The 21,500-nt window shown below is 40.3% G+C and overlaps 1 protein-coding gene across 2 annotated transcripts in view; it reads left to right on the top strand.

Moving 5' to 3' along the window:
* Positions 1–21,500, top strand: part of KDM3B (lysine demethylase 3B) — a 53,300-nt gene that overhangs the window by 18,382 nt on the left and 13,418 nt on the right. For both annotated transcript variants that reach the window (XM_027468349.3, XM_027468350.3), the window contains 9 exons: positions 3,491–4,736; positions 5,397–5,598; positions 6,930–7,144; positions 8,193–8,345; positions 10,386–10,493; positions 10,582–10,709; positions 11,828–12,107; positions 13,074–13,330; positions 14,662–14,928. In XM_027468349.3, coding sequence (XP_027324150.1) covers positions 3,491–4,736; positions 5,397–5,598; positions 6,930–7,144; positions 8,193–8,345; positions 10,386–10,493; positions 10,582–10,709; positions 11,828–12,107; positions 13,074–13,330; positions 14,662–14,928 — 2,856 coding nt within the window. The remainder of the gene's footprint in view (positions 1–3,490; positions 4,737–5,396; positions 5,599–6,929; positions 7,145–8,192; positions 8,346–10,385; positions 10,494–10,581; positions 10,710–11,827; positions 12,108–13,073; positions 13,331–14,661; positions 14,929–21,500) is intronic.

Here is a 21,500-nt window from a genome sequence, read left to right as displayed (position 1 = left end):
TACACGATGCAACCCTAAAATGACTTTGAACACTGTATTTTATGTAACTCATTTTGTCATGTCACATGGAAGATAACCTACTTAAAATATCTTGCCTTTATATCAACAAATGTGCATGAGAACATAAACATTTAAGTTATATGAGGCTACATTTTGAGAACCCTTCATAGATTCCCAGTTTGTCTCTTAGAACAAAGATGTGTACATAGTAGAAAAATGAGCCAATAGCATTATATACTATCTGATGCTAAAAGCAAAGAAGTAATTGAAACATCTGAGATGGGTATCTTTAGGTATTAAGAGCTCAGCAGGGAAGCGACTCAAGGATTTTTCAGTTGCATATCCTTGTTTTCAATGGGAAAAGTAGAAAGGAAACTTCTAATTTTTAAGTAATCAAAGGAAAGCTTATAAAAACAAAAACTAAACCCCAACTCAGTAAGGAGTACAGGGAAAAAAAAAAGCTTTTTCTACTGTATAAATAAGTGAATATAATAGAAGATGTACTAGAGATTCCAATGAGATTTCCAGGAGTTTAAATGGGCTGCTTTCTTCTATCTTTTGTATTGGCTAATGGAACTGGGGGGGAAAGCAAAATGTTTACCTCAAGACAAGGATTCATAGATGGCAATGGATAAAGCAGAAATTAAGTTGCAGAAGACAGGAGAGTTGCATAATAACATTGTTAGATAACAATATGACCTTTGTTATTCATTTTCATCTCTCATTCCCTGCCCAGAGGAAAAAAAACAAAGAGTTGTGATCAACTACACGGTGCATAAGTGAACTGTCAAAATCGTATCTGTCGTCATTGGTATTAAGGAAATACTTTCATTGTGCTGAGAAATTTTGGTACCACTTCTCCTTTCCTTCCTCTCCCCAACACCAAATCACTTTTAAATCATTATTGATACTATGGCTTTATAATCTGCAGGTAGACTACTAGACCAGAAACTAAGCACCATATCAAACAGTTGGGGAGGGAACCACAAACAAAACCACCCACAACTACTTTTTTTTTTTTTTTTTAAAAAAATGATTGTCGATATTTTGTGTGTTACTCCTTTGGACTATCCACTTTATCACAGTGTCATCTGGAACCTTGAGCTTAATAAGCTTGGCTTGCATTCATATTCATATGCTATTTAAAAATTGTTATGTTTAATGTGATAATTCTAAACATTAGTGAAAGCTATTTGTGCTGAGACAGCTTCCACCCCTGCTTGCTTCTGCTTTGTGGGAGGTGGGGAGAAGGCTGGGGGGAGAAGGAAGATTCCTGTTTATTGAAACAACTTCGACTTCAAAAAAGAAAAAAATGCAATTTTAGTATCTGGAAGAATTGGAAGGGAGGACACTAATATCTTGTTAAAGTTACTAAAAAGAGGTTGATAAGGAAGAACAATCTAAACATGAGTTTGCGGCATAATAGGTGTGCAGTGACACTAATGACCGGTAATATATATTACACAGAGGCTGTAGTTTTTATTTAGCACGGCCTTGGAATAAAATAGTGTTAACCATGAGTGTTACACGATGTAAAGAGCATACACCACCTCCTGCTGCCTGGCTCCTGGAGCACAGCATGGTGCCCCAGGGCCAGGCCCAGGTTTTCTGCCCAGGCCGAGGGATGCAACTGCTGCTTTCTGGTTGGCGCTCACACGCATGCCACAAGCTCTCCATATTCTCAAATTCCACTGGTTGCACCAGAACAGAGCTGGTGTCTGAAAGATGCCCTGGCACCAACCTAAGCTCCCCTTTCTAATGGGCTGGTCCAGCTTGAAGTTTGCTTACGCTTGGGGAAGATACATGCCTGAACCAGTGTTTGGGAATAAAAGACACACACTCCCTCCAGGAGCTGCTGCCACAGGACAGGGTTGTCCAGCCCTCCGATCTGGCTCTGGTAGCTGGCACCAGTTTTCACTTGCATGCATGCATGCAGGTCTCACCAGTAGCTGTCACTTAGTCCTTACAGCATGCAGAGAGAGAAATATTTAAGATTTAATAAGAAAACATAAGATAGGACAGACTGCAGCGATCAGGCACAGGGCTCAGCCAGACAAGTGCACTTAAAAGCTCTTATGCCCTTTTTCCTCCTACCCCTTCTCTTTGTGCCTCCTTGCCCCCCCTTTGCCTGCACACCCCTTTGTGGGTTTGTAGAGCGCTACCAACTCTCACACCCTTCCCAGTTGGGGACCCCCCTGGTTAACAGTCTTATCAGGTGCAAAGTGCTGCTTGATGTTCCTGCAGTTTCTAAATAGTCTGTCAGTTACTGTGAGTGGGAGGTTTGTTTCTTTTAATTGTCTATGTTTCTTTTGTTAGATCTGTGTCTTGGTGTATTTTGTTTTCTGGCTTTTCCCTTTTTCCTTAATTTCCAAATTGAGGAGGCCCTTCATCAGATAACCTCACTGGAATAAGCATCTTCACACTGTCGCTCACATGCCCTCATCAATTACTGTGACTTCCCAGGTTTTGTCATCACTGCATCATGTATCAATTGTTGGTCAGCCTTGTGTCCCCTTGCATTGTTGTTTATGGCATCCTCCCTGTCTTATTATCCCTCGTTACATTGGAAAAGGGCCTTTACTCTTAAAAGAGGAGACATTCTCCTTCCACATACTCTTACAGTGAATATTCTCTATGACTGATGAGATTTCTAAGTTGAAATTCGAAGAAAAGGAAGAGAACGAACGAGTTAGTCACAGAATATAATCACAGTAGGATTGACTGTGAGAATTGAAAAATCTGAATAAATTGAGAACAATAGAATATTCTGTTTCACAGTGATGGAAACTTGCAAGTAAGAAATTTTTTCAATTTTTAAAGATGATAAAAAATTAAGCCTGTTGTGCTTAACCTCTACTGAGCAAATCCCCTAGAGAGCACCACTTAAGCATCTGTGTGCCAGTCAGCAGATGTGTGCCTGTCATCAGGAACAAGCTATTCAGTAACTGCTAGAGGTGTTTATTTAATTAACTTCACAAACTAAGTTAAGTATTTTAAGGGTGCTGGTTAAGTAGAAGCTTATCAGGATGATCCTGGGTGGGGGAGGGTGAGTACTGAAACAGTGGATGGTTGAAAGGACAAATTTGCTGTAGGGGAATGACTGAAAGGTACTTTCAATTAAAACTCTCCAGTGATTTGAAACAAAACAGCATTTTAAATTGCTTGTTTTTCTGTGAATTAGGCAAATGCATCTTGTGTCTCACTTTTGTTCTAAAGCACAAGTCATTATGTGTTCATTTTTTCCATGTGTCTTCAGTACGTAACAGACACTTAACCTCATTTTCAATAGCTTGTAAGTAGGAAAAAATAATTCTAACAATCATTAAAGAAGTCTGTTCATTGTAAGCAGTACTTCTACTAGATTTTTTTAAATTTTTTTTTTAATGCAGGTGGGTAAGAAGAATACTAGTTTTGTAATTAGACCAACCAAGGTACTGTTGAATCAAATAAGAATCCTTTATTAGGCTAATGCTTTTTAATTTTGTTTCAGAATTCTCGAAATTCGCTTTTGGCTTCTTCTGGATTTGGAGTCTCTCTCCCAAGTGCTTCCCAGACCTTGGTATTTGGGGGTGGAAGAGGCCAATCAAATGGAGTAGTGACTCCAGAAAGCAAGTCTTCTGGGTTTACTTTTGGTTGTAGTACTGGACAAGAGGCTCAGAAAGATTCTGATCTTTCCAATAACTTGTTTTTTCAATGCATGTCCCAAAATCTACCTTCCAGTAACTACTTCACAGTCATTTCAGAGAGCTTGACTGAAGATGCCTCCAGTCGGGACTCATTCAAGCAGTGTACAGAGAATGTGGGTGCTGGGACCTGCAAAGGTAAAATTCTTTCAGCGGACACTAAACCAGGAGCCCAGTCTGGCAGTTCTGTGGAGCGGAAGCTGCCTGTGGAATCCATGCCCACCCTTACTCCAGCCTTTTCACGAGGCCTGTTGAATACTCGCCCCCCAGATAGTCATGAAAACTTATTTTTACAGCCCCCAAAGCTATCAAGAGAGGAACCCTCAAACCCTTTCCTGGCATTTGCTGAGAAAACAGAACTTAGTCCTTTCAGTGGCTTTGCATCTTCATCTCAGACAGGGGTTTCTACTCCATCTACAGCTGTGGGTCATAAGGCTACTTCTGGCTGGCCAGAATCACTCACATCTACAGACTCTTGTCTAGCTAAGAAGAAAACCTTGTTTATAACAACTGATTCCTCAAAGATGATCTCCAGTACTCCTTGTTCAGCAGTTGCTGTTGGTGTTCAGAGTCCTTCCACCATAGGGAATGGCCGTTCCAGCTCACCAAGCAGTAACCTGACACAGCCCATTGAGATGCCCACACTTTCCTCCAGCCCAACAGAAGAAAAACCAGCTGTTGGGCCTGGCCAGCAGGACAATCCTCTTCTGAAAACATTTTCTAATGTGTTTAGCAGGCATCCATCTGGCTTTTTCTCTTCACAGTCTGAATTTCCACAGGAGAACAAAGCCCCCTTTGAAGCTGTGAAAAGATTCTCTCTGGATGAGCGGAGCTTGACATCCAAACAGGACTCAGACTCCAGTACCAATAGTGACCTATCAGATTTGAGTGACTCTGAAGAACAGTTGCAAGCCAAGGCTTGTATGAAGGGAATCCCAGACCACTTGATGGCAAAGCTAGGTCCCAATGCAGAACGTAATGCTGAATTGCTGCTGGGGAAAGGAAAAGGGAAACAAGCCCCAAAGGGCCGACCTCGCACAGCTCCCTTAAAAGGTGATAGCTTGAATGTAGGTTGTCTTGGATATAAAGGGGTGGGATACTTGTATTTCTCCTGTATGATGAACTATGTGAAATAGCCACAGGTATAAACCTCATTTATGCTGGGTAGCCAACATACAAGATATTTACAAGGTTAAAGCTTAATACTTCTTGTATGCAAATTAATGTGTTCACTTTGAGAATTGTTTAAGCATATATATGTCTGGACAAAACTGTTACATTGCAGACTTGAAAACATTAGATTCTTTTTGTATGGATTTGTTAATTTTACTGCTAACTTACATCCTAATTAAAAGTACCAACCGTTAGTCTTTGATTGATGATAATGGGCTGTAGGTGTTGTCTAAAGCAGCTGATTGTTGTGTTGGGATTGAGAGCGAAAGCTGGAATGTCTGTAAATAAATGCTGTTTGGTACTTTGTGTAGCCCAGTTTAACCAGATGACCCTTCCTTTTACAAAGGCTTTTTACTTTTAAAATAACTGTGGTTCTGGTGCATGGAAGACTAATAGAAGCTTGTCTGCTGAAATGATCAGTCTTATTGGTTTGTCATGGGTATGAACATACAGATTTCTGAAAATACGTGTATTGGGGCCAGTATCATTTTGCTGTTTCAGTTAACTAATGAATTTTTACTTCTACTTTGCCTCACCCAGTTGGCCAGTCGGTACTGAAAGACATGAGTAAGGTGAGGAAGCTGAAGCAGTCAGGTGAGCCTTTTCTCCAGGATGGCTCTTGCATCAATGTAGCCCCACATCTGCACAAGTGCCGGGAGTGCCGTCTGGAGCGGTACCGCAAATTTAAGGAGCAAGAGCAGGATGACTCAACTGTGGCGTGTCGCTTCTTCCATTTCCGGAGGTGCTCAAATCCTTCCTTCCTTCATATGTAGTTTATATGCAGAGCTTGGACCATGTCCAAGCACAAAGTATTTGTGTTTTATTTAATTAACTTGCTCGGGTACAATAGTGAAGATTTTGAGTATCTTGCGTTTCCCTGCATCACCTGACTGGTATTTCCTTGCTCAGGCGGAGAGGTGAGGGAAGAGCTGTTGCTGGAATGTACAGCTTACAGCTGTGTGACAGTAGGAGAGGTGTTAAATCCAGCCTTAGGAGATTGAATTTGCTTTATTGGGTAATAGTTTTTGTATGCAGTAACTGTTCTCTTGCTCTGTCATAAGGAGTTCAGAACAGAGAGAAAATTTTAATTTAGTTAAGTGATGTGATATTGCCAGCATGAATGAGGCTGATGTTTGACTAGGTTTTATAAGTTGAGTACAAAACTGATTTCTAGGAGCAGGCTGCTGCCTGTATTTTCTCTGTGTACTACATACGTTCCTTTGCAGTTCGTGTTTCTCTTCATCTTCCTTATCTGCCTATTGTAGCAAGCACAAGGCATCATTTGAAAAAAGATGTTTACTCGCTTTTGGACATATAAAGGATTAAGAAAATTTTTAGTATGTGCCACCCATAAGGAAGGATTATAGCTGCTGCTCTTCCTGAACTTGTTAAAAATTAAACTAGCTTTCAGAATAAATCAAAAATATTTTTTTCTGAAAAATAAAGTTATTTTTAATAATGTCAGGAGACATTCAGGCTTCTCTAAGTTACATTGTTATACCTTTTACCACATGAAGACTAGGAGCATCAACTGCTACTGATACAACGGTTGTCTCATCTCTGGGGAGAACAGTGTCAAGAGGAGTAGGTACTATAAGGATTTTTGTCTCTTCTAATGTGAACTGTTAGAGCAGTTAAGTGCTAGCAGTACTAGCCAGAATTGAAATACTGGTTTCCCAAGAGTTGAGAAATAACTTTCTACTGAGTTAAAATAGAGAACGAACCATGCACAATTTTACAAGCAGTATCATGCAGCAGCCCAAATAATTTTAATTTTATCATCTCATTCTATTAACAGTATATAATTATACCAATCTGTAACAATCTCTCATGTGGAATTTCACACCAACACATACTGGGACCTGGGCATCCCTTCTGGTGGGTTTTGCAGCCATTGCCTTCATGTACCTTATTCTCTTCTTTATTTGGATTTGCATAATAATTTTACTGGCTGTAAATTATTGTACTGTAACTCAAGCCTTTTTCCCCTTTCCGGATCTATATTTTGACATAGATTGCATTATAAATTAATTAAAGGTGGTTAACAAGCTTACTTTATCCTCTTTTCTGCAGGCTGATATTTACCCGGAAAGGTATTCTACGAGTAGAGGGTTTCTTGAACCCACAGCAGAGTGACCCTGATGCCATGAGTCTATGGATTCCTTCCTCCTCCCCTGCAGAGGGGATTGATTTGGAGACTTCAAAATACATCCTGGCCAATGTTGGAGACCAGTTCTGCCAGCTTGTTATGTCAGAAAAAGAGGCAATGATGATGGTGGAGCCACATCGTAAGCTGGGTTTTTGGCGTGTTTTTTATCCATCTTCTCGGTGTGACTTATACCATGCAATGGAAGAGTTAAATGAGTAATATAACTTTTTGTCAAAATGCTTCTCCTCTTCTTCAAACAAGAAGGCTATATTCACTTCTTTTGGGTGTGTGTAATTGTGTAAATGCTATGTAATCCCACCAGAATTTGGGATTTTTCGTTTGGATCAGTGCAGTCTTTCTACAAGGAAAGCTAACGGTAACTTTCTGAGACATCATTCATTGATTGTTCAGTAAGCAAGTGCAGAAATTAGCTGACCCATGCTCCTAAGAAAATAGAAGTGAACACTTTTCATGTTGACAAGCTCCACTTTAATGAGCATCTTTTTTTAATACTTCAGTCTTATTATACTCCAGGGACATCACATAAAAGCACAGGGTTTTGTGTGTAGAGAATAGCACACGCATTCAGTGTGCAAGTACTCAGCTAAGGAACTAGTTGACAGCATTGCCACTAAAAGAGGGGTAGTGTGTTTGGAACAAATTTCCTCAAGGTATCCGGTTCAGCCTGTCGTATTGATTGCTCTGTCTGATTTTTCACTTTAGTTCCTGGAACTTATGAGGGCATCCGTTTGGAGAGGACTACTACTTCATCGGATTTTTTAGTTCAGAATCCAAAGAACTGATAGTCATCCAATTAATGAAATTTAAGACTCATTCCTTATAGTTTTATATGTTCACGTTATTTGTTCATAAAGCTAGCAGTTTTACAATTTTCCTGTAACTTCCATGAAGTTCAGACTCTACAGAGCTTTGTGAGGTGCCCCATTTGTCTGTATTGTGTGTTTGGAATTTAACCTTACAACCTCTTAGAAATGAGGATTTTGGTAGTATCAAAGGACTAGCAACTCAAAGAGTGTCTCCGGATATAAGAAGTATGTGTTTCTATACTCTGCCCCCAAGTCATGTTTCTGTGAATTGCTTGTCAATGTTACTGTGATATTCTCAAATTAGATGAGAGAAATGAAAAATGTCAAAGCAATGATTCCTAATGTTTCTTCTATTTTTAGAGAAAGTGGCATGGAAGCGAGCAGTACGTGGTGTGAGGGAAATGTGTGATGTATGTGAGACAACACTCTTCAATATTCATTGGGTTTGTCGCAAGTGTGGGTTTGGGGTCTGTCTGGACTGTTACCGGCTGAGGAAGAATCGTCCACGTAGTGGTGAGTACTGGATTTTTTCCTTACTGTCATCTACAAAACAGCTGGCTTTCTGTGGGGATAGTTTCTGGGAAGTTGCTTAAGCTTTTGTAGGAAAGTTGGTAAGTATCAACGTGGGAGTCTGTAAGTTTGGAACTTTAGCACAGCTGCCTTATATGTTGCTGTTCCATTCTCTATTTCTTTAAATAACTGTATTTTATCTATTTGGTTAGAGTTTTATGTTAAAGTTGTGACATCAGTAGGCATATGTTGTGTACTGAGAAAGACTGCTGTCTAGTTCCATCTTTTCCTCAGCTAAAGAAGAATTAAATAATACTATGTATGCCTGGTCTGAACCATCACAAGATGGACTAGTAAGCAGACACTATAGAGAACCACTTCCTGTACAAAGGAGTTTTTGGAATGTTTTCTCTTTTTGATTCCTTAATGCTTTTTTAATTCAGGAAAACTTCAGTAACTTTGATTTCTAACAAATAGGGAGATAATGTTTTTGCAGAAGTGAGTATCAGATGTTTTTGTGTATATTTGTATTGAGACAGCTTTGGTAGTATGGATGCTGACAATGGCCAATCTTAATAGATGTAAATCTACTACTGACAGTTACGTGACTCTATGAAGCAGATGTACAAAATACTAAAGATAGTGAGTACTGCTATCTGCCTGTTATAATAAAGATTCCTGAGAGCACTGAATTATCAAAGCAATGGGTTTTAAAATTAGATAAAACTTCACCCCTATTTTTGTATAAGGAAGAAATTACTGCCAGAACACACCAGAAAAGAGCGTACCGGTCTTTAAGATGTAGTTAACCATGGTATAATGGAAATAATTGAAAGAAAGTAGAATAGTTTGTGTTTTATTTTTATTTTATTTTTTTGTTTTGTTTTTTTTTTTTTTTGCATTTTGGCACTGTACGTGTTTGGAAAAAGCATTTGGGACTGAATATGCCACTGACAGAATGTGGTATAAAGATTTTCATGATTCAAGGGCAGTGGTCCTTTAACACCTTCTCTCACATTATAAAATAATAAACACATTATGCTTATCCATGCTAGGTTAAAATAAAGATGTCTTGGGCACATGGGAAGTTTGTATTTGTTGGTGTACAGAGGAGGGTCAGTACAGGAAAGATTGATATTTCACAGTGACATATAATTGTGGTGTGTGTATTGCTTATGAACAGCTTCCTGAAAACAGTATCCTAATTCTCATTTATTAGTAAGTCTGAAATTTTGGGATGGGCCAAAATGGACAACAAAGGCATTACCTTAAATACAATTACTTGCCTCAAGAGGCTTCAGAACATTGTGATGTAGAAACAACCTGTGCAGATAAAAGGTCTAAAGGGACCCTGAAATGAAGTTGTATATCATAGAATATTTCAGGTTGGAAAAGGCCTGTAAGATCATCCAGTCCAACATTTAACCTAGTACTGACAAGTCCACCACTAATATGATCCTTTTCATCTTCTACTCCCCTTTTACTGCATTTTTAAAGGAAGAGAATGGTGTGCAGTTTATGCAGCAATGTCTATGTAGGCACAACTTGGTTTAGAATCTGAAGTAATATATATTTGTCAGGCTGCTTTTTAATCTATTTATTTGTTACTTTTTAGATTTATTAAGCAGATATAGTCACAAGAAGGCTTAGTTTCTTCTTCCTTAAACTGATATGCAAATACTTGTGGAAAAGTTTGGGAGATGATGACGTGAAAAGTTAGAATTACTGTACAATTTAGGAGAGTAATATGAGAATAATAGTGATCTCAAAGACTGAGGCACGAAGCAAACACTTCTAGGTGATAGAAAGTAGTGAACTCCTTTGATTGTGATGAAGAGAAAATTAATTAAAGGGTAGCTTCATTATCTGGATGCAAAGAAGTTGATGTGTATCATGTGCTAATGTTTTTATAGTTTATTTCTGAGATCCCCAGGTTAATCTCCTGCACTGTGAAGAATCTGAAGAAACAATATTGATGCATTGTATTGTAAAGTTCTAGTGACTTCTTTAATAAATTTACTTTTTTGTATGTCTTTATTCCAGAGACAGAGGAGATTGGTGATGAGGAAGTGTTCTCATGGCTGAAGTGTGCAAAGGGTCAATCTCATGAACCAGAGAATCTCATGCCAACACAGATCATTCCTGGTACAGGTAATGCTTGAAACTTGAAAATTTATAGTTAAGGTCTTGTTTTTAGATTTCTTTACATGTGATATTAAAAGTCTAAACTTTATTCCAGCCCTTTATAATATTGGAGACATGGTTCATGCAGCACGAGGCAAATGGGGTATTAAAGCCAATTGTCCGTGTATTAATCGGCAGAACAAGTCAGTGTTGAGACCAGCCGTCACTAATGGAATATCACAGGTATGTAATCTTGGGCTGTAATCACTTTGTTTGACACTACATTTTAAAGATCTATTAAAATGTTAGAATTTTTAGGCTAATCTACTGTGAAACACACTTTTTCTTGGTGTGTGTTAGAAGTGTCTTGCCTAAGCAAAATTAATCCAGGATGCTTTTCAGGGGTGTATGCTGTAATTGTTATTTACCAAATGGATATCACAGAATCATCTACATTGGAAGAGGCCTCCAAGATCATCTAGTCCAACCTCTGACCTAACACTAACAAGTCCTCCACTAAACCATATAACTAAGCTGTAAATCTAAATGTCTTTTAAAGACCTCCAGGGATGGTGACTCCACCACTTCCCTGGGCAGCCTATTCCAATGCCTCACAACCCTTTCGGTAAAGAAGTTCTTCCTAAGATCCAACCTAAACCTCCCCTGGCGCAACATTAGCCCATTCCCCCTCGTCCTGTCACCAGGCATGTGGGAGAATAGACCAATTCCCACCTTGCTACAGCCTCCTTTAAGGTACCTGTAGAGTGCAATAAGGTCGCCCCTGAGCCTCCTCTTCTCCAGGCTGAACAAGCCCAGATCCCTCAGCTGCTCCTCGTAAGACTTGTTCTCCAGACCCCTTAGCAGCTTCATTGCCCTTTTCTGGACTCGCTTGAGCACCTCAATGTCCTTCTTGTAGCAAGGGTTTGATCTAATCCTTCTTATGTATAAGTTTGAGCAGGAAGCCATTCATATTGATGCTCTATCTTGTAACAATCCAGTGTGAGCAGTTTGCAGTATGCAAAGTATACTTTGTTACGTTTCGTGAATGTTATGCTGAATCTAGAGGAGTTTTGTTACTGCTCACACAAAAATCCTCCTGTAAAAAGAAAATTTAAAAGTCTGGGCTTGCATTAAAAAATTTGCTTAGTAGTACATGGTAAAGGTCATGTCACAGTGCAAGGTCTAATATACAGAGATGACAAGCTTCTGTACTCTGCTGCTACATAAGCACAAAGGAATTCTTCTGTTAGCTTGAAGCAAACAAAAACACAAAAAAACAGTGCTTTAGATAAATAAAATGTTCTCAAGCTGAACTCTTCCCTTTGTTCAGCATTTAGCAGATGTTTATACCTTTGTTTTAGCTTCCGACTGTAAATGCCAGTGCATCAGTCCCTGGAAGTGAGAGCACCTTTTCCACTGGAGCAGGGACAGCGGGAGCAGGGCAGCTAGAAGTGGACAGTGTACCAAAATCTGAAGCAAATGATAGTAGGACAGAAGAACCTGCAAAAACAGAGACATTATCAACCAATAACACTGCTGAAACAAAGACTAACAGACCACTTTGTCCAGAAACAGCCCCATCATCAGCCTTACACTGGCTTGCAGACTTAGCAACACAAAAAGCGAAAGAAGAAACAAAAGGTGAGCAGAACACGTGTATTATGGGGTTGGAAATAAAAAATAAACATTAATGTGCTGCTTACTTGCTATTCTTTGTGAGAGTGTACATTCTTAAATAGAATGTTTTTTCTTTGCCTCTGGAAGCAGATTTATTTTTTACAGGCTTAAGAATATGGAAAACTAGGAAGATGATATTGCTGAAAATAAAAAATACTGTCTTGTCACTCCCAGTTTATCTCAGTGCTGGTTCTTGAGTTTATTTTCTAAGTAATAAGCAGCTGGTATCCTGATGTAAAGTGACAGTAATTAATTTCAGATGTAGATCTGTCAGTTTATGAACTATTGAAGTAAACAAAGCTGTTCAATGTGCAGTCCGAAGAGTATATTTCCTAAGAATATAGAGATTAGAGCCTACCTGAGTCAAATGAAAGCTTAGAACTTCTTTAAATACTCGATAGACTGAGAGTGTGATTCCCAGTATGAAAGTAATTCTTTATAATATACACCTCAGAGTTGTCAAAGGTAGCATGACTAAAACAGAATTATTCCTGTCCACATGTCTAGTAGGAACTGCTTTATATGTCAGTCTTAAATGCTCTTGAATTTTTGCAGTGCCTAGCAACTGTAATATTTTGACTGTAGTTAAAATTTGAAATATTTTATATCGAAACATTAATTTGAAATGTCAAGGAAATATTTTTAATTAAGCCTGTTACAAAGTTATGGCTTCTTGTACATCAAACACTGTCAGATCAGATAAACTACTGTGCTACTCGAAACCTTAACTAACAGCCTGCTAAGAGTAAAATCTGTCTGATCTGATGTCTTTGTCATTCTCTTCAAGGTGTACATTCACTGTTGTGGTGATAATGTACCAAAAAATTATGTCAATACCATATTTAATGCAAGAAGAACTCATTTCAGAGGACTTTATGGTCATTTGAAATTTGCATTTTTTTTCCCTTCATTTTGATATTTTTCTTGCAGAATCAGGATCACTGAGGTCAGTGCTTAGTAAAGAATCCCACTCACCCTTTGGATTGGATTCCTTCAACTCCACTACAAAGGTTTCCCCACTAACCCCAAAGCTGTTTAATAGCCTGTTGTTGGGCCCAGTGACATCTAGCAACAAAGCAGAAGGCTCCAGCCTCAGAGATCTGCTACACACAGGGCCAGGAAAGCTTCCTCAGGTCCCATTAGACACAGGAATTCCCTTTCCTCCAGTCTTTTCTGCAGCTTCTACGGTAAGCGATTTTGTATTCCTTCAACAATGTCTGTTATAGGAAAGAATTTTGTGATGATCTAACAGTTTTAATCTAATTTTTTTTTATATCATCTTATTCTCAAATGTTGAAACAAATGTAATATCTAGCCAGGTCCACCACCCCACAAAGTTGTAGAGAATTTTGATGTTCATTGTTAGTTTGTAATTTGGTTTGCTGATGTGGTGGAGAAGCTATTCCTTCCCAGAGACCAAGAAAGTGAGTTACGTATAGCCTTTAAATTAACTGATGATCAGCATCCCTGTAAAAGCTCAATTTGAAGTCTGGATCTTTAAAAGCATTGCAAGAGCATACTCGCCAAAAAGACAAAAACTTGTGAGCAAATCAGTTCCTTAAAAAGCTTAAATGCCTTTCAAGTATATATAAGATTGTAAATGAATGTAAGATGTGTTTAGTATTTCTGGAGGCTTGTTTTGGAATAAAGATACTTTGTTTCTCTTTAATCTGATTTGGAGGAAATAACTTTAAAAAAAAATAAAAACCAACAAATCAATGGTGCTTGAAATGCTTAAAAACATTTAGTTCAAGAGAAGGGAACGTCCCCTGAGATTTATTAAGACTTAGGTCTTCCTAGAAGACTTACTCCAAAAGCCCAGGCAGATAGAATGAGGGAAGATGATGAAATGGCTTGTCTCATAGCAGATTTTTTTTCCTACATGTCAAATTTGGGGAATGGAACCTTAAAAATTGTTCATGTTGTTTGCTATTAGTAGAGGGAACTGCAGCTCTAGGGGAAAATATGTCACTGCTACAGGAAAGTGATTCCAAAAATACTATTTTCTCCTCTCATCCCTGAGTACAAGCTCCAATGTTGTGATCACATTTTAAAGCAAGTTATTCCTGCAAGGCATGAGAGGGCCTGTCTTGGTTTGTATCTCTGTCCTCGCAACTGTATGCATTCTCTCATCACCTTTAGTCAGATTTGTTGTGTGCTTTATTTTTTTCACTTTCTTGACCTCTGGTCTTCCAGTATAAGAGATGTAGTTAAGTTGTTGCCTCTATCAACAAAAGGCATTTAAGTTGTTTCTGTTACAACCCCCATCACTTTCTTATTACTCACATTCCTGTTCAGGAATCCTACAATCTGCTTGTAGCAGGTTATTTTAAACTTTACCATAGTAAAACAGGAGCATATCTGTTTCTGTTCTTACTGGATATATGCCTGTGTCTGCTGATTTGTTTACTGCTGAATATTTTTCTGATAGCAAAATGTTCATGACTGAAAGCTGAATGAGAGCAGATAATGTCTGCTGTTGCAAGATGAAACTTACCTCTGGGTTTACATCTTCTAGGGGGCCAAAGGTAAAGCCAGCCTGCCTAACTTTTTAGACCATATCATTGCTTCTGTGGTGGAAAATAAGAAGACATCTGATGCTGCAAAACGAGCTAGTAATTTAGCTGACACGCAAAGAGATGTGAAAGAAATGGTAATGGGTTTAAATGTTCTGGATCCACACACTTCCCACTCTTGGCTTTGTGATGGTAGGCTCCTTTGTCTTCATGATCCTAGCAACAAAAACAACTGGAAGATCTTCAGGGAGTGTTGGAAACAAGGCCAGGTGGGTGATGACAAATTGCCAACCCTTATGCCTTAAAAGTATCCTGACAGTTTAATCTCTACCTTTTTTAATGTATCCATTCGAACTTTGGCCAGTTGCTCCTGGGTGCATATGATGAACAAGGATTTCAACCGTAGCACTGTAAACAGGGGACACAGCAGCCCTGTCCACTCCATGCTGAACTGACTCAAGTACATGTGTTGTTCTCAGCTTGACAGCCTTTTAAGTTGTAGCGTGATTTGTGCTGAACCTGCTCTGCCACAGCACGTTAGTGAATCCATTTCGATTCCTGCATGCATCCTGCATGGATCTGCCCCATACTTGATGCTTTATAGCCTCAGGAAAAGGTCCATTCTTTCCAGCCGCAGCATGTACAAGAATACAGGTGCTGCATGAACCAAGTTCTGCCAGAATTTTGGGGTATAGTGATGGCAGTGACTCATCCTTAGCCTGCAGCCTGTATGAACCCAAGTATTGCTTTGGGTTCAGCATCTTATGTGTTGAGCACTCTACTGGATTGTCTGAGTGGTCATTGACTGATGAGGTCTTCAGTCAAGAGAGAAGACTTAGACCTGCTGCCAGCATATAGCCACTATTTCAGATTTTAGTCCATAGTGCTGCAGTTCTTAGACTTCTCCAGAGAGTCATTAATATTGGCCTGGTCGGGCAAGCTGAAGCTTAAGAAATGTAACTGCTGCTACTCAGGAAGCGTACCCATAGCTCTGACAGATTCTGGTGTCCATCAGTGTTCAAACTGTTCTTAGCATTTGGTTACAAAGCTACCTCTGACACTGTTACCTTCACTTACTACTCGGAATTGAGACCCTTGGTGCTAGATTGGTATGTCCCTTATCTTCTCTTCTGGGGAGGTTCTTGTTGACAGCTGTTCTGTTGTTATTGTTCTAATATTCTTGGAACTAACATTCTTTACTTATTTTGGGTTGCTCACAAGACATACATGCTGCTGAGCTGTGACAGAGGAGCAGATCAGGCTTCACATTCCTCTTTTGGAACTCAGAGTCCATTCCTGCCAGTGGAAGAGTACTTCCCAGTTAACTTTAGCATGTCCCATGGGGACATTCTTTGCATCCACTAGGCACATGTATAACTAGCACGTACCCATGAGAACTGCAAAGAGGCTTGTGCCACCACCAACCACAGGTCAACCAGTTCCTTTTGTTGACTTCACTAGTCAGCTACTAATAAGTGTTAGGGGCTACTGTACCTCCCTTGTCTGACTAGAAATGCAGCCTGCTGGTGGTATTGCCAGCTTTCCCTCTAATTGCAGTTGTCTTCTTGTCCTCCCAGATTCTTCCCAGAGTGCACAGGGACCTCATCTTTTTTGAACCTGTTGCATCATTCTGAATTATGATTTCTGATCATTTTTTTGCACTCCTGTGTTGTCAGTCATCTGCCTGTCTTGGCTAAGAGCTGTTAAATTTCTGGTCAGTATGCTCTGGCAATTTTCTCTATCTGTCAGCAAATAATATTCTCTTTCTGAAGAGGATCCTAAATAATTTGGCAGCTACTGACAAAACACTTGCTCATCAGTATCTGTGCAGATTAGACTGGCTTTATCACCAGATTCAAGATGCTGCATGTGTCCATGAGGTTCTTAATTGTTAATGAATCTTGAGATTCTCCTGATGGAGTCTAGAGATGGGATTACTGATTTTCTGTCAGATGAATGTGTAACTTCCAGTGTGCATCACCTTCTAAGCTGGTGCAGACTGAGGCTTTGGCCACAACGGTCACGTTTATATACTGTTTGTGAACCTCTGTTTTAGGCTTTTCCCCCAAATGTGCTAGGGATGATTTTTGCATGATTTTATCATTCCGAGGCCCCTTTCATAGCAGCAGTCCCATCCTTATTCAAGGATTCTCCAGTGATGTTGCATTCACATGAGTTTACTGCTCAAAGGCAGAAAGCAAGCTACTTGGAACTCTCTTACTCCTGCACCAGACAGAGCAGGTGACCCAGGTGTTGCTGTTTTAGCAAGTTCATTTTAAACAGAATTTCTGAGAGCAGAGATTCTCTCAACAAACTATGTTTTATCACAGTTCTCTTTCAGCTGAATCCACAGCCCAGGTGCCCCTTTGAAAGTGAAGTCAAAGAACATGAATTCTACCCCAAAAAAATCACCTTCCCTTTTCCTGTTCTGTGGGTTGAAAAAGGCTAATTGGAAAGTCTTAAGTATCCCCTTGCCCCATAAATGTTCCCTAGGCACTAGATCTGAGTCATATGAAAATCTTAGCCATGGTAACATCCCAAACTGGTAACGGAAAATTATTTTTCATTAATGTTTGGATAACAAATGGCACTCCTAGTGTCATTCAAGATGAGCAACATTTTTCAAATACTGTCTTAGAAATCGTCAGAGGTAAGTTAAACTATGTCTTATCCCAGGCTTTACCAGAAGACCATAGGATTATTTCTTTTTGGAGCTGTTTTTCCAGAGTGTTTTGCTGTCCTGAACGCAGTTCTTGCTCAACTGGGTATACTGTCACATGATTCTTATCCTTATAGAAACATGCTCTTTTCTGAGTTCTTGTACTAGGTCCTCTCTCTCTCCTGCTTGCCCCCTCTCTCCCTTTAAGGTGGTGTTGGAGGTTTTTCTTTTCTGCCTGTTTTTTGAGAGCAGTTACGGCACAAAATGTCTTCCAAACAAGTCTACTGTCTTTTTATCTTGCAACCCTACCAGTGTTCCTCACTTGAGGGAGAGCATTTTCTTTCTTTCATGGGAAATTCTCTGCTTAATAGTTGGAAGGGTTCTACTAGGTTAAGTAGATTTCTGTTCTTCTTGTTATTATGTTCAAGTGCTTAAGTGAATACAGCAGGGAACAAAATATGTCATTATTTGCCTGGGCTGAAGAAAACTAGCTTATCCATCAGCTTAAAGTCTACCTGGCAGGAGTTTCCACCCATCCTGTGAAAGGTACTGTGATTTCTTCCTCGTCCATGATCCTTATTTTTCTGTAGAATACGATTGAAGTCTATCCATTGCTTTAATGTTACAGCCCTTACTGGGATCAGGGAATATATTTAAATTTGGGATTAACATAATCTGCTCTGTCATTTTAGGGAAGTTTGCTACTTGTCAGGGACTTACATATTGGACATGGTAGAACAACTGCCAAATCTTATCTGGCCCTCAGACATTTACCCCCCCTGCTGCTTTTCCACATTGGCACAGACAGTACTAGGGAGACCTGGACAGTATCACGAGTGAATATATGGCTCTGGGATTACTGGTGAAAGGCATGTGGGCCAGGTGGTTCTCTCAGTCTTGCCAGTTAGGGAGAAGTACTTGAAGAAGGATGGACTGATCCTGCAAGCCATTGTTTGTGTGTCTGGTTTTGACAACAGGGCTTTGGGGTTTTATTGTTACAGGAACCTTTTTGAGCATCAAGGACTTCTTGGAAGACTAGCAGGATAAAAGCATCTTTGCTAACAGGCTGACCACTGTGATTAGGAGAGCTACAAACTAGGAATGACAAGTGAGGGAGAGGATAGCTTTGAGATACAGAAAGGATTTAGTTGGCTGGGTTGTCAAACAAGCTATGTGGGGAGATGTGAACAGGAAGGCTTTCATACTCAACAAAACAGAAATGAAAGGGGGTCCACCTCGAACCTGTTCCAAATAAGGAAATGTCTATATCACAGCATTTTGAGGAAAGCTCTCATACCATTTCTTGGAAATCAACAAGACCTTTCTGAAGTGCCTGCACACTAAATGCATGCATCGCGAGGAAGAATTAGCATGGGGTTGCAGGGCCACGGTCTCATTGGTATAACAGAAGTGGTGGAATAACTCACACAAGAGTACGGCAAGGGATAGGTACAGACTGTTCAGGAAGGACAGGCAAGAAAAGCAAGGAAGGAATATTGCTGTTTGAGAGACCAGCTGGAATGTGTGAAATTGCATGAGAATGGATGATGAGCCAGTTGAGAGCTTATGGGTCAGGGTTAGCAGGTAGACTGGACTAACATGAGTAACATGGTTATTAGTATCTGCTGTAGACCACCTGGTCAAAAGGAAGTGATGAGGCCTTCTTCAGACATTCATACCATCATCAAACAAACTGATGAAGTACAAACTAGGTAGGTGGGCAGGGAGGTGGGTTTAAAACTGACCAAAGTGCCATGCTCAGAGATTCGAGATCACTAGCACAAAGTCCATCTGGAGGCCAGTTGCTAGTGGTATACACTAAGAGGTCAGTATTGGGTTGAGTACTATTTTATGGAGTCACAGAATGGACGAGGTTGGAAGGGAACTCTGAAGGTTGTCTAGTCCAACCCCCCTACTGAGCAGGATCACCTAGAGCACCTTGTGCAGGATGGCATCCAGGTGGGATTTGAATATTTCCAGAGAAGAGATACAGAAGAGAACAGGCAACCTGTTCCAGTGCTCTGTCACCCCACAGTAAAGAAATGCCCCCTCATATTCAGTCGGAACTTTCTGTGCTTCAGTTTGTGCCCATTGCCTTTTATCCTGTCACTGGGCACAACTGAAAAGAGTTCGGCTCCATTTTCTCAACACCTTCCCTTCAGAAATCTATGTACATTAGTGAGGTCTCCCTTCAGTCTTCTCTTTTCCAGGCTAAACAGCCCCAGTTCTTTTAGCCTGTCCTTATATGACAGGTGCTTCAGTCCTCTAATCATCTTAGTAGCCCTCCTCTGAACTCACTTCTGTAGTTCTATGTCCCTTTTGTACTGGGGAGCCCAGAACTGGACAGAATACTCCAGTTGTGTCCTCACCAGGGTTGAGCAGAGGGGGAGAGTCACCTCCCTCGACCTGCTGGCAACACTTCTGAATGCAGCCCAGGATACCGTTGGCATTCTTGGCCACAAGGGCACATTGCTGGCTCATGCTCAGCATGCTGGCTACCAGCACTCCTATGTCTCTCTCTGCAGAGCTGTTCTCCAGCAGGTCATTCCCAGCCTGGACTGGTGCTTGGGGTTATTCCTCCCTAGGTGCAGGACCCTGCACTTGCCCTTGTTGAACTTCATGAGGTTCCTCTCAGCCCAGCCCTCCAGCCTGTTGAGTTCCCTCTGAATGGCAGCACAACCCTTTGGGATATCAGCCACTCCTATGAGTTTCACATCCTTATTAATGACCTAGATGCATGGACAGACTTCAGCAAGTTTACAGACAGTAAAAATTTGGGAACAATGGCTGATACATGAGATGGTTGTGCTGCTATTCAGACAGACCTGAAGGCCAGAGAACTGGACCAAGAGAAACCTCCTGACTTTCAACAAGGGGAAATACAAAGTCCTGCACCTCAGGAGGAGTAACCCCATGTAGCAGTTATGTGCTGTGGGCTGACCAACTGGAAAGTAGCTTTATTTAGAGGGACTTTGGGATCCTGGTGGATGACAAGCAATGCATCCTCACAACAGAGAAGGCCAATAGCAATTTTGGGCTGCATTAGGAAGAGCTTTGTCAGTGTCAAGAGAGGTGGTCCTTCCCCTCTACTCAACACAGGTAAGGCCGCACCTGGAGCAGTGTGTCCACTTCTGTGTTTCTAAGTATGAAAGAGACATGGATTTACTGGAGCAAGTCCAGTGAACGGTCACAAAGATGATTTAAAGGACTGAAGCATCTTTCAGGTAAGGAGAGGCTGACAAAGCTGGGAATATTCTGGCTGGACAAGAGAAGTTTTGCTGGATTGTGTGGAAAATCATATCAATGTGTATAAATACCTGATGGGAAGTAATGAAGAAGAGGGAACTAGACTCTTTTCAGTAGTGCACACTGACAGGACAAGATTCAGTGGGCAAAAATTAAAAAAAAAAAGAGAAGCTCAACCTGAACACAATAAACAGTTCTTCAGTGAGTGTGCTCAAATACTGGAACAGGTGGCACAGAGAATTTGTGGAGTCTTCATTCTTGGAGATACTCAAAGCCCAACTGGAGATGGTCCTGGGCAACCTGCTGTGGCTGACCCTGATTGAGCAGGGCAGCGGAGTTGGACTAGATGTTTTCAAGAGGTCTTTTCCAGACTCTGTGGTTTTGTTGTTTTGTTTTTTTTTTTTTCATTTTTTTTTCAGAAGTTGGCAGGACTGAAGTAACATGCCCTTTTTGTTTTCATAATCCCTTCAGTCTTCTGGAGTTGAGGTTTCATTGCCGCCTTCTAGATCTTAAAGGCTACGTGATAATATATTTGAAAAACAAAGCCACTTGTGTTATTCCCAAAGGGTTTTTCTTTTTTTTTTTTTTTTTTCTTCATGGAGAATTTTGAATGAATAGGCATTGTCATTTAGGGAATAAAATGGGACACCATCCTGTTAGAGGCCTTCACAGAACAATCCAGCTGAAGCAGTGTTTAGTTACTGGGGTGTTCTTAAACAGCGTATCTTTAGAGGTGCTTGCCTCTAGCTTTTTGGATATCTTTGCCTAGAACTCTGATGCTACTAGAATGTCTAGTGTCATATGTGCTCCTCAGGATTGTACTTAGCTCTTTCTTCATGTAAATAAAACCAAGGTCCACCTTCGAATCATTGCTAATGTGTAAGGCCCAGCTTGAAGTTAATTCAGCCTTTCACAGACATGTGAACTGTCATTTGA

The sequence above is a fragment of the Anas platyrhynchos genome, chromosome 14 (assembly GCF_047663525.1).
Source record: "Anas platyrhynchos isolate ZD024472 breed Pekin duck chromosome 14, IASCAAS_PekinDuck_T2T, whole genome shotgun sequence".
Classification (NCBI taxonomy): Eukaryota; Metazoa; Chordata; class Aves; order Anseriformes; family Anatidae; genus Anas; species Anas platyrhynchos.
Note: the sequence above shows the minus strand (reverse complement) of the source record. Positions and strands in the feature narration are given on the sequence as shown.